Source organism: Raphanus sativus, chromosome 1 (assembly GCF_000801105.2).
Source record: "Raphanus sativus cultivar WK10039 chromosome 1, ASM80110v3, whole genome shotgun sequence".
Classification (NCBI taxonomy): Eukaryota; Viridiplantae; Streptophyta; class Magnoliopsida; order Brassicales; family Brassicaceae; genus Raphanus; species Raphanus sativus.
The window spans coordinates 22,856,372-22,872,654 of record NC_079511.1 but is presented as its reverse complement, the minus strand read 5'-3'; the positions used below and the strand labels follow the sequence as shown (position 1 = coordinate 22,872,654).

General features: G+C 39.9%; 4 protein-coding genes and 1 pseudogene across 4 annotated transcripts; 3 read left to right on the top strand and 2 right to left on the bottom strand.

Moving 5' to 3' along the window:
* Positions 1–5,661: 5,661 nt before the first annotated feature.
* LOC108806741 (uncharacterized) lies at positions 5,662–7,157 on the top strand. The gene is made up of 4 exons (XM_018578931.2): positions 5,662–6,037; positions 6,298–6,512; positions 6,675–6,782; positions 6,876–7,157. The coding sequence occupies exons 1-4, from the start codon at positions 5,845–5,847 to the stop codon at positions 6,996–6,998; spliced, it is 639 nt and encodes a 212-aa protein (XP_018434433.2). The 5' UTR covers positions 5,662–5,844; the 3' UTR covers positions 6,999–7,157.
* A 213-nt stretch (positions 7,158–7,370) lies between these two features.
* On the bottom strand, positions 7,371–9,689 carry LOC108806733 (tubulin alpha-6 chain). The gene is made up of 4 exons (XM_018578923.2): positions 9,456–9,689; positions 8,817–9,051; positions 8,354–8,724; positions 7,371–8,265 (listed from the first exon to the last, which is right to left on the bottom strand). The coding sequence occupies exons 1-4, from the start codon at positions 9,546–9,548 to the stop codon at positions 7,612–7,614; spliced, it is 1,353 nt and encodes a 450-aa protein (XP_018434425.1). The 5' UTR covers positions 9,549–9,689; the 3' UTR covers positions 7,371–7,611.
* A 298-nt stretch (positions 9,690–9,987) lies between these two features.
* LOC108810909 (uncharacterized) lies at positions 9,988–11,807 on the top strand. Its single transcript, XM_018582983.2, has 8 exons — positions 9,988–10,209; positions 10,377–10,450; positions 10,539–10,681; positions 10,778–10,824; positions 10,903–11,011; positions 11,125–11,186; positions 11,288–11,402; positions 11,584–11,807. Exons 1-8 carry the CDS (start codon positions 10,024–10,026, stop codon positions 11,727–11,729), a joined length of 882 nt encoding a protein of 293 aa, XP_018438485.1. The 5' UTR covers positions 9,988–10,023; the 3' UTR covers positions 11,730–11,807.
* Positions 11,808–11,825: 18 nt separating this feature from the next.
* LOC130496202 (transcription factor bHLH60-like) lies at positions 11,826–13,978 on the top strand (annotated as a pseudogene).
* A 629-nt stretch (positions 13,979–14,607) lies between these two features.
* Positions 14,608–16,102, bottom strand: LOC108810899 (F-box protein At1g49990). Its single transcript, XM_018582974.2, has one exon. It carries the CDS (start codon positions 16,011–16,013, stop codon positions 14,784–14,786), a length of 1,230 nt encoding a protein of 409 aa, XP_018438476.2. The 5' UTR covers positions 16,014–16,102; the 3' UTR covers positions 14,608–14,783.
* Positions 16,103–16,283: the final 181 nt, after the last annotated feature.

The following is a 16,283-nucleotide window of genomic DNA, read 5'->3' as shown; positions in this document are numbered from 1 at the left end:
GTATCAAATTTGGCGCCGTTGCCGGGGATCGAACCCGGGTCATCCGCGTGACAGGTGGGAATTTGGTGCCGTTGCTGGGGAGTTTTGATTGTCATTATATTTTATTTAAGTCTAGGTTTTCTTACTAATTAATTGTCACTGATAATTTTTTCTTTCTTTTCTTTTCAGGTGCATGCCCATCATAACCAGAAGCAAGGAAAACAAGGAATTATTATATGCTGACCCCACCGCTTTGGAACGTTCAATCCGCAGACAGATTTGTTCTGCATCGATCGATACATCTGCCTGTGCATCGACTGTCTACTCAGGAGAGCAAGATTGGACCTATGCTTAACTCAGTTCTAGATGGTCAACAGAAGCTCACAGTGGATTTCAATGGCAACAGTCACAACAGTCAGATGAGTAATTTCAACAGTCAGATCGATCAATGTCGGTGAACTGGTATCGGTCTGTGACAGAACATAAACTTCTATGGCAACAGTCAGAGGAGTAATTTCAACCAGAATTCACAGTACCAGAATCCCTTCAGCAACAACAACTACAACAGCAACAAGAACTTCACCAATTCTTTCTACCAGAATCCACCACCACCTATTCAGGAGAGCAAGATTGGACCTATGCTTAACTCAGTTCTAGATGGTCAACAGAAGCTCACAATGGATTTCAATGTGAAGATAGATGATGTGTACAACAATTTCACTCAAAGTTTGACACTTTGAGCACTCATGTGAAGAAACTGGAGACACAGGTGGTTCAGACTTCTGAAGCTATCAAAAGGCAAAATGCTTTCATCAAAGCAAGAGAGGAAGATCTCATCAGACACCACATCAATGCTATTGTGGTGGATGATTTCTGGGAAGTGGATGAATATGGGAACCCCCATAAAAAGGTTGTTGGAGCCGGCGATGCAATGAATATCGACACCCATCGATCGATAGAGGATGATCACGATCGATCGACATGGGAAGAAGACTATCGTTCGATGTTCGAGATACCAAATTGATCGACATAGTATACAAGATATACGGCTACGAGCAAACAAGTCCGAGTCATAAGACATGAAGAGTTCACAGAGAAACACCCTAACCCACTCCACCCTTTCGCCGATCGATCCGAAGAGGAAGAAATCGATCCTCCTACTGCTACTTCCATCGATCGACATGACACTACTGTCTTCGATCGATGCGGACCTCCTACACCAAGAGTGCAACTACCTAAGATCGATATGACTATAATCGATGCACTCAAGCCCCGACCCAAACCTTCAGATAACCAATCAGAAGAGGTTGAGAATATATCAGAGCCTATGGAGATAGAAAAAAAAGTGCAAAGAGAACCTTAAGAAAAAAGAAAGAGAAGGTTCCCAAACACCTTAAAAGAGAGGCTAATCCAAAAGAGTTGGAGAACTTCAAAAAAAGAATTTTGAAGATCCCAATAGACAGGCCCTTTGAAGAAGCTTACTTCACACACAGATTGTGGATGTTCTTCAGAGAGCAAGAGTTACATAAGCTGGCATTGAGAAGATGTTCAACCAAGTCAGAGATGAGCTGAAGAATAAGATTACCTTGAAGAAGAAGAGTGATCCTGGGGAATTCATTATCCCATGCAGCATCAAGGGCATCGAATTCACCCATGCACTGTGTGATACAGGAGCATCAGCCAGCATCATACCAAAGGTCATGGCAGACCATCTAGGTATGAAGATAGAACCTACAAAGGAGTTCTTTTGCTTTGTAGATTATTCAAGGAAGAGTTCATTGGGAATCACCAAAGATCTTGAGGTACAGATTGGCAATGCCTTAGTTCCAGTTGACTTCCATGTCCTTGACATAAAGTTAAATTGGAACTCTTCCATATTACTTGGAAGAGGATTTTTAGCCACTGTTGGAGCTGTTTGTGATTCGCAAACAAACAAGATGTGCTTGACACTGATCAACCCGAAGATTTACTATGATCCAGTCAAGATTGTTAAGCCACAGACGTCCTGTAACAAGCCTCCAGATGAAGCTAAACTCGTAGCACATTGCTACTGTGAAGTCAAGTACGAGACAGAGTACTCGGAATCGATGGACAACCACACAGAGTCATCGATCGACACTGCTAACCAGCCATCGATCGACCAGTCAGTCATTACATCGATCGATTCAGACTACAATTTTCACTCCACATCAATTGATAGTACACTTATGTACAAAGTTGATCATTTTCCGGTGATTATTCAGTTGGGAGTTGGAAACCAGACTACTACGAGCCTACAAGCGAAGTGGAGACACATGAAGAGGAGCATGATGAGGAATACATACGGGAAAGAGAAACAGAATACATGTTCCTCCGTAGAGAAGAAGAGTATGATGAGGATTACAATAGGAACATCCCATACACTTACAACCAAGATGTGTATCACCCTCCAGTGCATACAAGGGATGATGACGATTACTGGAAAGAAAGAGAAATTGAGTATTATTTCCTTCGCAGAGATGAGGTACCCACCCGATTTGTTTCCCACCCATTCATCCAACGATAGCATGAAGACACCTACAAACCGATCCTGAGATCAGATAATTGGAAATCGATCGATACAAATCATTGTTTATCGATCGATATGAAAGTTTCTACAGAGCGAGACGGATTGCTAGCACACTGCTATCCTATCTTTACCCTAGAAGCTACTACACCTTCCCAATGCGAGGAAGAGCATGAAGAGAACAATAAGGAAACACCAGTTACAGATATACAAGGAGTTCTTCTTAGATATGGATCTCCATTACTTGGAACCATGCTACCCGAATCGAACGACGCAACACCGTTAACATCGATCGGTACAAGTCCAAGACGAGGACAACACGAGGATAAATCGATCGACACAACTGCAAGATGATGATCTAGCCTCGAAGTTTGAGAACCTGCGAATGGAAGATGATGAATCACTCGGAAGCTTCATCTCCAAAATTAGCTTGCTAGCAAATGAAGTTTCAATGCTTGGAAAGAAATACAACGAGAAGAAACTTGTCAAGAAGGTGTTGAGATGTTTTCCACCTTGCTTTGAGGCTTACAAAGCTGTCCTGAAAATCACGGTTAACACAGATAAGATGAAGTTCGACACACTTGTGCAGAGGAAGGGAGATATGGATATTGGGAAGGGGATGATCTATTGGTTTAGCACAAGATAGTTAAAAAGTTTTTCTGTTTGAAGTTTTAAGCTTGTTTTAAAATTTGGATGAGGTTACACTTGATGTACAAAGGTCTTTTTCTTTTGAATTAAATTTAACATTCAATTCAAAAAAAAAAAAAAAAAGAAGATGAAGTTCGACCAACTGTAGACATTTTGAAAGTTCATGATCTGGAGCGTGTGGAAGAACTACCTAAAGGACAAAAAGGGATACCTTTTACTGTAGAAACTAAAGAAGATGATCGTGTGAAGCAAATTGAAGACAACATGGTACTAATGGCCATGAACTTCAACAAGTCGCGAGGGTTGATTTTACTTTCAAAGTTTTAATTTTTTGTTGTTGTTTGGGGTTATATTTCGTCATCAGAGAGTACCTCTGATGATACTTGTTTGCAGAACAGCTTGTGTAGGGAAGTCTACAATAGCCACACAACTTACCTAACGTCTTATATGAATTATCTTACTCACTCAATACCTCTCTTCCTTCTTCATTTGTTTTTATTTTTATAGTCTTATGTGCTCTCTTATGTTCTACAAGACTGACATGGTATATGATCTGCTCCGTACAGCAACTGAGTACGTTTCAAGCTTCTAAAGAGAGTGGGAGTATATGGATCATTTATCATCTCGTGGAGTGCTTTGTCAAATTTTCCCCAGTGTTAACCAAATCCTTCTGCTAACTCAGGTGGCGGTTTAGTACTCGAACTTGAATTACCATCTACCCCCTGGGTGTTTGGAATTCCGAGTATTCCGAAGAATAAACGCCGTGCTACATGCTTATATTCATTTGCTGACTCTGGAATACTTGTACGAAGAACATGGACGACCATTGCATCGTCGGAGTCAGAATCTGAATCAATTTTATCCTCTACCGACCATTGTCCGGCGTAGCAAGCCAAATAGTATCGCCTGGTTCATGAATTTTTATTCTACTCATTCCACATAGAATAGTATGGCAGGGACCCTTACTACTTCATCGATTTTGTACAGAACAATCAGGAACCTCTTGGTCTTTTCCTCCAGCATTCTTCTGTGTCAGGGAGATAGTCAATGGTGTTCCCGACAGGGCAAAAGTATGTCACTCTTCCTTATCCATGCAGGTTTCACCTCCATCCTCTCTCTCTTGACCCACATTACGCTCCAATTGGTGTGGTAGAGGAACATCTTTCCCTCTATGTGAATGGCGGACGATGAAGACACCTACTTCGTCAATAGCGTGCTTCATCCGGATGAAGACACCTACTTTGGTATCGGTTGTTATGTACTGAGGCATATCCAACTCTCCATCACCTATCGCAATCCACTTAGGGTATTGATACAGGAGTTTGATAGAGATATTTTTCGATGTTATATCTAGACGTTCCTTGACAGTAGTTACTAACTCATTCATTGTCATCTCGACATCTAAACGGATGTAATGCTCAGCTGCACACTATGTCAGGTTCAAATATCCATTGATTATCTGTATCACAGACCCACGTACCATGTACAATCAAGACTTTATCTTGCTCATTCATCTGCAACAATAACCACAGAAAACATAATACTAGTTCAGATCTATAATAATAGTTCCGTTCCATATAATCCCCTTACATATCAGTGTATAATAAATGTAATTTCCAAGTAGTAAGAGCAGTTAACTGAAGCATACCTGATCGAATCTTTTCAGCATTAACTATGTATCTGCATTTACCTTCTTCACTGTAATTTTTTTACTTCTTACACAAATGGTTAGATTGTAAAAAATTAAAGAAGTACATCATATATCAAGCTGTCGTTGTTCTATTATCCTCTATATATTTACTGAAAACAGTAAACTGTATGCGGTTAATATGTGTATGACGTGGTTATTTTATAACCTTCAGATCTGCACAATACGTGGTAAATACTGGCCATATTTATCAATGGACGACGTGAATTTATCTTCTTCCCTTCGCCTACTATTTGTTCGCGAAAAGGTTATAATCTGATGAAAAAAGACGCAATCGTTACTTTCTTAATTATGTCAAAATCAGTAACATGCATTTAATAAACTAATCAAACTTATAACCTAATTTATTTCAGAAAGTAAGCTATATAATTCAGTTACAAAAAAAAGTAAGCTATATAATTTTGATTTTAAGAGAGAACAGAAGTATATACTTTCTTAGAAAACAAATATTGTTTGTTGTTGCCTGGTCGGAGTATTTATGGTAATATTTTATTATTAAACCTACCCAAACGAGACTATGGTAGTACATTTGGTATTTAACAATTTGCTTGTATGACAAAAAAAAACGAGTGATTTTCTTCCTATGAAAAACAATTATTCGGAGAAAAATACGGGAAAACGAGACGTGGAGTGTCGCGTTACGTTACCAATCTGCTTGCCGCAAATTTAACAACCACACACACCCTACGAAGTTTAGTGCATTTTAGTAAGACATCCACTGATAGTGCTAAAATACGCTTCAATTGATAAATGGTGATAACTTTCACCTTTGTCTCGCCACCACTTGCTTGTATGCTCTGACACATTGCCCCGAGAAAAAATCCAAACAAATAGAATAATATTTGCCGTCTGAGTTTCCTTTCTCTATTTATCCTGCGGCGGCGTCTGGATCATGATTCTTTCCGACATCTGAGAAAAAAAGACAAAAGAGAATTCGAGTTAGAAAGGAAACAAAAACAAAACAATGGCTGTTTCTTCTCTGGAGATTGTTAAATTATGTGGGTACTCTCCTGTATCATCGATTTCCCGCCATAAATCTACAGTGAAACTGGAATCTAGAAAAAGGGTTTTAAGATTAGCAGATTCTCGGCGTCTTGGTCGATGTGTTAGAGTTTATTCATCATCTCCTCGTAACGGCGGCGATAATCAGTCAAAAGGTCAGCTTTTTCTTCTTCTGTTGATAATCTCCCGACAAGGACTAATTACAAGAGTCGATTTTGGTTCTGTAATAATCGTTAGTGATTAGGTTTTAATCTTTTATTTAACGACCAAACACTCGTTATTGATATCTACTTGTTTCTTTGATCTTTCTTCTAAGCTAAAATTCAAAAAAAGTGTTTTGGTATGTAACATCCTTGTGTTATTTCTACTACTAATTGTGTATGTATTGATTGAATCTGGAGTTTGAGTTTTGTAGGTGATGAACCCCCAGAATCTTTGTTTATGAAAGAATTGAAGAGACGAGGTATGACTCCTACTTCGTTGCTTCAAGACTACGAAGTTGATGTAGATGAGATCAAAACTACTGGTAAAGACAGCTCTAAGAAGACTGCAACTACTACTCCTCCATTTGACCAAAGCTTGTTGAACCAGAGAGAGAGATCGTTGGCCTTAAACAGCGAAGGGCTTGAGGTCAGAGTTATCACTACTATTACCCACTTGGATTCTTATTAGATTCACATAAGCATTTATTGAATTAAAAAAAATAACAGAACCTATGTTTTACTTCATTTGATTCCGGATAAAGCTTATCAGCTTATTATAGAAATGTAATTGTTCAATTGTTGTGTGCAGGGATTGTTTCCACGTGCTAAGATATTGCTAACGACTGGAGGGACTTTCTTCTTGGGTTTTTGGCCCTTGATAGTCTTAACTCTTGGCGCCTTCTCTGCTCTTTACCTTGTAAGTTAACAAGATCAACATGTGTTCTTCTTGAGTTTATAAGGTTGTCTCTGATTTGTTGTTTTGTTTTTATTTGCTTGAAAAATGCAAAAGTACTTTGGAGCAGATTTCGTTCATGATGGAAGCAGAACTCCAGTGTCACCACCACCATACATCGATCCTTATGCCCTCTTGGAGGATGAGAGGATATCTGGGATCAATCCTCGTCTAAATTAGCACCACCGTGTTCTTTCTCAAGTAGTAGTTGATAATGATTATATTGTCGCTTTCAAGTATATATTTACTCTATCTGCGTTCTTTATCACGCCTGTATTGTAAAAAAAATGTTGCTTCTCTATTCTTGCAACTTTAAAAAGGCTTCACCAGAAACTTTCATATTTTATTACTTCATTTTTCAACCAGATCTTAAAATGCACATATATTAAGTAAAAGTTTCGAATAAATTAATAAAAGATTTGGGTAAAATAAAAATTCACTTTTCACTAGTTCCTCGATTACGTTCTCTTAAACCTTATCTGGCATTGATCGAGATGTTCTAATATATATGTGCGATGGAAACGAGAACGATAATTAAAAAAAAAACACAAATCGAGCAGAGTAAAAAGTTAAAAATGGAAAAGACAGAGATTGTAAAAACCATAATAGAATACAGAAAGCAAAAGACAGATTGTAAAAACCATAAAAGAATTCAGAAAGCAAGAGACGGATAGTTGAAAGAAAATACAAACTAAAGACTCGTCACAAGAATGTTTCGAGCCCCTTCACGCAAATATAAAACGATAACAGAAAAGCCAAACACAATATCCATGTTTCTCCAACACACTGGTTCTTAGTACTCCTCACCTTCGTCATCCTCATCGTCACCACCTTCAGCACCAACCTCTTCATAATCCTTCTCCAACGCTGCAAGATCCTCACGAGCCTCAGAGAACTCTCCCTCCTCCATACCCTCACCGACATACCAGTGAACGAAAGCACGTTTTGCGTACATGAGATCGAACTTGTGATCAATCCTGGAGAAGACCTCAGCGACACTTGTGGAGTTGGAGATCATACAAACAGCTCTCTGCACTTTCGCAAGATCACCTCCTGGGACAACAGTTGGTGGCTGGTAGTTGATACCGCACTTGAATCCAGTAGGACACCAGTCAACAAACTGGATGGTACGCTTGGTCTTGATGGTGCCAACAGCTGCGTTCACGTCTTTAGGGACGACATCACCACGGTACATCAAACAGCAAGCCATGTATTTCCCGTGACGTGGGTCACACTTAGCCATCATGGAAGCTGGCTCGAAGGCGCTGTTTGTGATCTCAGCAACAGAGAGCTGCTCGTGGAAGGCTTTCTCAGCAGAGATGACTGGAGCGTAGGACGAAAGCATGAAGTGGATTCTTGGGTACGGGACCAAGTTGGTTTGGAACTCAGTCACATCCACGTTCAAGGCACCATCGAACCTTAGAGAAGCAGTCAAGGAAGAGATAACCTGAAACCAAATCAAAGATTAACATCAGAACCCAAAAAAGCAACAAGATCAGTTTTAAAGAACAGTTTGTGAACTGTAATGATAATACCTGAGAGACAAGACGGTTAAGGTTGGTGTAGGTTGGCCTCTCAATGTTTAGTGAACGCCTGCAGATGTCGTAGATGGCTTCATTGTCGAGGAGGATAGAGACATCAGTGTGTTCCAAGAGGGAGTGAGTGGAGAGGACACTGTTGTAAGGCTCAACAACAGAGGTGGAGACCTGTGGAGATGGGTAAACAGTGAACCCGAGCTTGGACTTTTTCCCATAGTCGACAGAAAGTCTCTCGAGGAGAAGAGATCCAAGACCAGATCCAGTTCCTCCACCAACAGCGTTGAAGACGAGGAATCCTTGGAGACCAGTACAGTTATCAGCCAGCTTTCTGATACGGTCCAAGCACAGGTCAACAATCTCCTTCCCAACTGAGAAATGAATTAAAATGCAATCTCAGTTAATAAACAGTAGAATCAATAAGATATATATATATATATAACAAAAGGGATGAGTAACTTACTGGTGTAGTGGCCACGGGCGAAGTTGTTAGCTGCGTCTTCTTTACCGCTGATGAGCTGTTCAGGGTGGAAAAGCTGACGGTAAGTACCGGTCCTGACTTCGTCGATCACAGTGGGCTCAAGATCGACAAAGACGGCACGTGGGACGTGCTTTCCAGCACCGGTCTCACTGAAGAAGGTGTTGAAAGCATCGTCACCTCCGCCAACGGTTTTGTCACCAGGCATCTGGCCATCAGGCTGTACCATTCAAGATCCAAAAACAATACATATCAGTATACAAATATATATACACGAAAGGAGGCTAGCTTTCTCGTCATTGAGTTTGTTGTAAAAAGGAAACAGATCTCGAATCAACAATATCAATCAATAACACAGATCGAAACAGGGGACATAAGAAACGGATCTCGAATCAGCCACATACATCGAAATTAATCACAGATCTACAGATTCCCAAGAACAATGGTCTTCGTTCATCGTATACTTTTGAAAAACGGATCTCGAATCAGATACATATATCAATCACAGATCCAAAAACAACATGGTAGAATAGATCTACGAATTTCTAAGACCAGTGGAGATGCAGCTACAAATACGTCAGATCTTATCTATCAAACAACGAGAGATCTAGATAAGAGGCGGACCTGAATGCCATGTTCAAGGCAGTAAAGCTCCCAACAGGCATTTCCGACCTGGATACCGGCTTGACCAATGTGGATCGAGATGCACTCCCTCATTTTCGTTTCGGAGAAGGAAGATCTGAGATATTCGCGAGAAAGACGACGAAGAAGAAATCGGAGGGCGTGTATGAAGACGCTCTCCTTGAGATATGAATAGATCTAGATCTGGTTTTTCGATTGCTTTGGTTTGCACAGATGTTGCTGCTGGTTATATAGCGAAACCATCCTCCATCTTTAGGTAACGGCTGTATTTGACAGGTGTAATGATATTATTGGGTAAGTGCTAACCATGGTTAATGATAGGGTTTACTCGTGACCTTGCATCTTTTCTAATTTTAAAATTTGCCGCTTCGATTCTGTTGGGCCGTTTCTCTGTCTCTTTTATTTTTGAATTATCAAAAAAATCCCTTGAATTGCGGAAAGGTAGAGCGAAAACCGGAATTAAACCGGATCTAACCAATATCTTTAATAAACCGAAACGATAAAGAAGTGTACCAAAATCTTGGGTGAGAATTATCGAAAGCTTTGAATAATGAGAGCACTGGCGGCGGCACAGCCGTTGCTTTCCGATTTGCCGAGTCTTGTTCGCTCATGGCTTCCGCCGTCTTCAAGCTTCAAGGCGTTTTCTTCTTCTTCTCCTTCGTCGGATTCGGACCTTCGGAATCAGTCTCGCGGTGGCCTCCCTCGATTCTTCTCCGACGATCTTCCATCGCGCAAGGCACGCCTTCTATATCTCGCTCATCTTATAGTTACCTTTGAATTTGTGCAGTAATCGAATCAAAATCAGAGTGATAGTAATCACTTAGGATTAGAGTTCTAAGTAAAATGTGTTAATTATTACTTATTGTTGCGTGAAACGATGATACTAAGCTTCTCTTATTATAGGGTGGAATGGTTCGTGTTCAAGGCTCTGAGTTTTGGCATATGGCTAAAGTTCTAAGATTGAAAGCTGAAGACAGGTAAAAAAAAGCCTGAACCTTTAGATCATCTTAGTGAATGTAACAATGTCAAAGTAATTTGCTTGTATCTTTTCTTCTTATATGCAAGGGTAGAACTCTTTAATGGCAAAGGAGGTTTGGTAGAAGGTTGTATACAAAACATAGACAAAACTGGAGTTGATTTCGTCGCACAAGAAGATCAGAAGGTGGTTCTTCCTCAGGGCATCCAGTGGCAGGTGTTTGCAGCTTTTGGTATGCAATGAAACTGCTCTACTGATTTTACAAATTGGACAGTTTTGTTTATTCCTCTTTAGCTCTCTCGGGTCATGGTAACTTTTAAAATTTCAGGCACTTTGAAGGGTGGTAGAGCAGACTGGCTAATTGAGAAATGTACCGTAAGTGTTTCTTTCTTGTTTTTGTCACTGTCTTAACAACCTGTTAGTATATTGTGCCGCTGAATATGCTCATCTTAGGAACTTGGAGCGAGTAGTGTCACACCACTTTTAACAGAAAGATCTTCCGTAATCTCTGATAACCGGGTTGATAGATTGGAGCGTGTTAGTTTTGCTGCTGCTAAACAATGTAAGTAACCATAGTATAAGGAAACACTTGATTGGTTAAAATCTTGAATTTTCTGTTCTTGGCGTTATAGGTGTATGATCAGATGTTATTTTCCTGATATTTTAATGTCACAGGCCAAAGGCTACATCAAATGGTACTTAGCCCTCCGATCAAATTTAATGCCCTCTTGGATCATGTATGTTACGACATCTCTCTAAGCGATTCTAAGATCCTTAGTTTACAGAACCCCTGACTTTTGTTTCTAAACTTGCTTTAACACCTTTTGTGGTTTTCTAGATTTCCAAGTCAAAGTTATGTTTGATTGCTACAGCCGAAGCTACACCTCTTCTAAATGCAGTAAAATCCTCAGGCAAAGAAAGTAGCGGACTGTTAATTGTTGGACCAGAAGGCGGTGAGAAACCATTTCTTCAATATCTTTTGATGCAGATCCCAAAACTTGTGCTGATTTTGCAATGCTTTCACATTGCCAAAATAATTGGTTAATGCCCGAGTAGATAGAAAAATGAATACTCTTGTTTATGACTTGTCAATGAGTGAAATCTAAACGGTCAACAATAATGACATTGGTGCAGATTTCACGAAGAAAGAGGTGGAGATGATGTTGGAAGCAGGCGGCACAGCTGTTGGACTTGGACCACACCGGTTGCGAGTTGAGACGGCAACCATTGCGCTTTTGGCCACTTTAGTGATGTGGTCTGACTCTCAGGAGACAGTCTAAATGGTTACCGGGCTGAAAGTGTTTGTTACCCTTGTGTTCTGAGATTTTGGTTGAGTAAAGGTCTGTGGATTCTATTTATATAAAGTAGAGTTCTCTCTCCAGGGCTCTCCACGTCAGATGCCAGCTCATTAATTCGAGCTCCCGCAGCGCGCCACGTGTCCAAGAACATAGTACTCTGCGTTTCATTAATCTGTGATACCAATTGATTCGGGCTTTATCTAATTTTGGGGCCTTCTGTTACGTTTAATTTCCAGCCCACATACGAACAAAGCTCTTCCTCTCAACCTACATTCCATCGTGTTCAATCATTCTAGGGTTTCTCACAGCCTTGGTCCTCGGCCGTCTTGGATACAGATTTTGTTTAAGTCGGCCCGACGATTCAGTTCGCTGTGGATCCAATACGTCTTTTGGCTTTCTTTCCGTCCAACAAAACTACTACACTAATGGATCCATTGCATTAATTATGTTATTAACTCCTTCAGCCACGATCTTTATATCAATATATCGTCATCTTCTGAAAGGCGGTGTGTCCAGGGGTACAAAAACATATGCTTTCCTCCTCTAAAATTTGAGAGTTTCTCTGAGATTCTAAATTTTCAGTGTTGTTCTTTAGAATCGTTACCGTTTATGACCGGAGCATTCAGAGCTAGATACGGCGGCATTGGGCCTTTACAGGACGCAGCAGGGCTTGAATTGCTTCATCTTGAAGGCGGCAAGGAGTTTTGGCAACTAATGAAGCTAACTTCCAAAAACGCCAGTGGTTTCACGTCGTTGCTTGAGCTTCCGCTGACACAAGCAGTGGAGCTTCTCCATTTCAATGATTCGTCATCGTCTGTTCAAGCCGGAATCAGTTTACATATCTCCACCGCGGCTTCACTCTTACGGGGCATTGACTTTTCCTTTTAACTCAGCCTCTTGGAGGGCATAGCTCGCTCCTCGGTGATTGCTCATAAGCTAGGTACCTTATACTCCAATTCTAATCTGGATAAAGTCAAAACCGAGCCTGGTGAGACAGATTCATCTCAGCCTTTGGTTTCTGATCAAGAGAAAATAACTCGACAAGAAGGTGAGACACAATTTATGTTTTGTTAACATTTGATCATGCCAGTGATTGATGAATCCTTGACACGTATCCCTAACAATATTTATAGGTTAAAACCTCAAGTAAGAAGAAGAACAAAAGCTCTGGAGAGAACGAGAAGCTTTCATATGTTCATGTTAGAGCTCACCGTGGTAAAGGAACAAGTAACTATAGCTTAGCATAACGAGTAACTTAGCATCTCACAGATTTTCACAACTCTTTTCTTTTCTTTTTTATCTTAATCAGTTGGTTAATCCCTAATTCATTACTAATATACAGATTATAGGCAAAACGGGAGAAGATTAATACCCCGACTGAAGCTGCCCCAGGATGTGATAAGGTTTGTCTTTATTATTTCTGTGTCCGGGGGAAGTATCGTCGCAGGAAAAATTCTGGGTTAAGATCACCTTTAATACTTTTCTCTGAGATTTAACAACTTATTACTTCTCTCAATTATTGCCTTCAATGTTGGAACCCCACTACGCCCTCATTAATTTTACTCACAAACCTCCTCCGTTATTTCCATTTCCTTATCCTATAAATTGGGATGCAGTGGACACCTAATCTCATACCCTCTCCACTTCTAAGCTTTCTTTGCTTTCTTTTTCATACAAACTCGGGTGACAATAATGTCTAATTCCGATTTCATGCTTTCTGAGTTGAAGAGCAGTCGTTGTACTGGTCGTTGTATGCAGACAGTTGTTACGGGTCTACGTCGTTTTTCGGATGCAAGGAATGTGAAAAAGGAGTGCAGCACGAGCTTCCGAATTCAACCATATCCATTCGATTCACCAAGCTAACCAACTTCTTAGAGGTCAAGGAGACCATTACTCAAATCCCGACTGAGCTGTTTAGGTTCTGCAGATTCAACAAATTCATGGTGCTGCTAACGCAAACACTAAGTTACGAGGTCTATGCTGTTTTAAATAATTTCTTGCTTATCCCATATGCAGATTCTCATTTTTGTCATTTTCAGAACTGAGTTATATGTTCTCTAATGTAGTGGTAGCAGAAAGAAATGGGAGTATATGTAGATATTGTGTATTTTGTAGCTCGCTTAGGAAACAAGTGATATTTTGTAGCTTTTCTAATTAATAATTATGAGACTCAAACTTTTGTAATCATCTTTTTGGAAGTTTGTTACGTATGAAACTTTTCCATCGGCTCAGACTCGCTAGAGCTTTGTTTACCATTTCTATATTAACATTATTTTTCTTTACTCTTACGTCAAAAATCTCTCACTTTGTTTATAGTGAGGGTGATGCAATCATATATGGCTTCGGGTTTCCATTTTGGTGGAGTCTTTCTTTGGTAAATTGTAATATCACCTTGATTTAAAACTCATCTCTGTTTTCTAAGTGATTGTACAGGAACACTATTTCCAGCCCCAATTGGATAGCTAATGTTTTGATTGCCAATTTCTCACCGAAATTGAGATTTTTTTTTTAGAAAATTATGCAAAAAGATCTCACGGCTTGCGAAAATCTCAAAAAGAGTCATATATATTAATTGTTAGATTCAAATTATTTAACTGAGAATAACATAATAACTCAATCATGGTGAGACCATATAAGTAAAAATTCAAAATAAAAGTTACTTACAAACAAACAAACTAACCAACAACTTAAATTAATAAAATAGTATATATCATACATTTCTTGCAAATGTAAATCAAAAACACAAATCACAAAATCATATAAAAATAATAATCTAAATCACAAGTAAAGTATATTCCGCCCGTAGGGCGGGCCGATCCTAGTTTATTGATAAAAAAAAGTCTTTCTTAAATTTATGAGGTTTCATCTTATTCCACATTGATTTTTTCATTAAAGCGTAAATATGGAAAAAAAATGATCATAAATAGATTGTAAAGCTTAATCGCCATGCTGAATTTGAGAGCATTACAACAATATGAAGAACAATGTTTTGCAATATGTAGTTGAGAAGTTACCACTCCACAAAGCATGAAGCTATCAGTTTTGTGGCCGAGGTACTGAATCCATCCATAGTTGAAGCACAAATGGTGATAACATGATGACCGTAGTTGCATCGACATTACCTTTCACATACCCCTTAAAACCGGAGGTGTTTACGCAATAACAACCTTCACTGTTTCTCCCGGTCTCTGACTCTTGATGAACAATAAACTCTTGTCTCCATAGATTACACGTTACCAAACTTTCATGGTGTTGACTCCATAGATAGACGATATTAGGATCAAACGGATTCATAGCCAAAGGAAAACAATGGGCATCGAATTCGACTGATTCTTCCCGTGAAAGTTGCCACCATTCACCATTCCTAGAGTACTTGTTATTCAGCTTCCAGACCTTCAATCTTGGATACAGTATTTCAATGTAGATGACATCTGCCCCTGAAGTAGTTAAGCACCTCCTAACGTCTTTGCTGAACAGATGAGGAAGATGTATAACCAGGCATTGATCATCATCTTCCGGTCCATAGAAATCATAACCTACAAGGACACCAGGCTCTGTAGCATCCGAGCCTCTTTCCCGCAGATAAAGCATCCCGTTGAGATTCATAGGAGGGTAAGAACCAGTGAAGCTAACAGGATGAGAGGAGAGAAGTCGCTTGGTAGTCCATAAACCAGTCTCAGACGAATACACATACACTCTCCATTCATGCATTCCCATGCCTCTACCTTCAGTCCTTGAAGTCCTGACCACCTTGAACCCTGAGACGATGCCGTTCTCCACACGCGTTACCAAACCAGTGGCTATACATTGGTCTGGAGGTGGAGGGATTTCGACCCATTGGTCTAAAACCGGATTACCAACAAAGGATTTATAACTGTAAACCATGTTATCAGTGCGGGTAAAGAATACATTGATCCAAACCAATCCATTGGAAGAAGCTACATAGAAGTAGTTATGGCTAGCAAGGAGATTCAGATACCGTGGAAAAGGCTTGATATAAGAGCCTAGAGACTTTTGTAGATCCCATGTTTGGCACCCATGGAAGCCTATAGCTTCTGGATGAGGGTACTCAGCTCCGAACATGAGAGACCAAGAGGAAGAGGAGTTCTTGTGAAGAGAGACAAAGACACGGCGGAGATAGGATGATTCTATCAACGACTTCCATTGTTTGCACACCAGTTTGAGTCTAGCGATGGTTCTCAAAGGCAGTCTTGCAATGATCTCCACCAGTATCACCTCTAGAACTGTTCTTCCTCCAATCTCCATTGATCCCGCTAGTTGGCCACCACCATCTGTCAACTTGCCATGTTCCTACCTTATCATATGCTTTCTTTTTGATGAAATCTCTATTTTTATAATGGTTTTGATAGTGAAGATAGATGTGTAGGACCCAAGTTATCTCCTCGATTATCCAAACAAGCAACATGATAGAAGTGGTTGAAACAAATAATTCAAAATAGCAAGTTGATGAGAGGCAAAACCAAAGAAACATAACTACTTTGAGGCGTTTACTTCATCGTGTTACAAAGTTAAAAG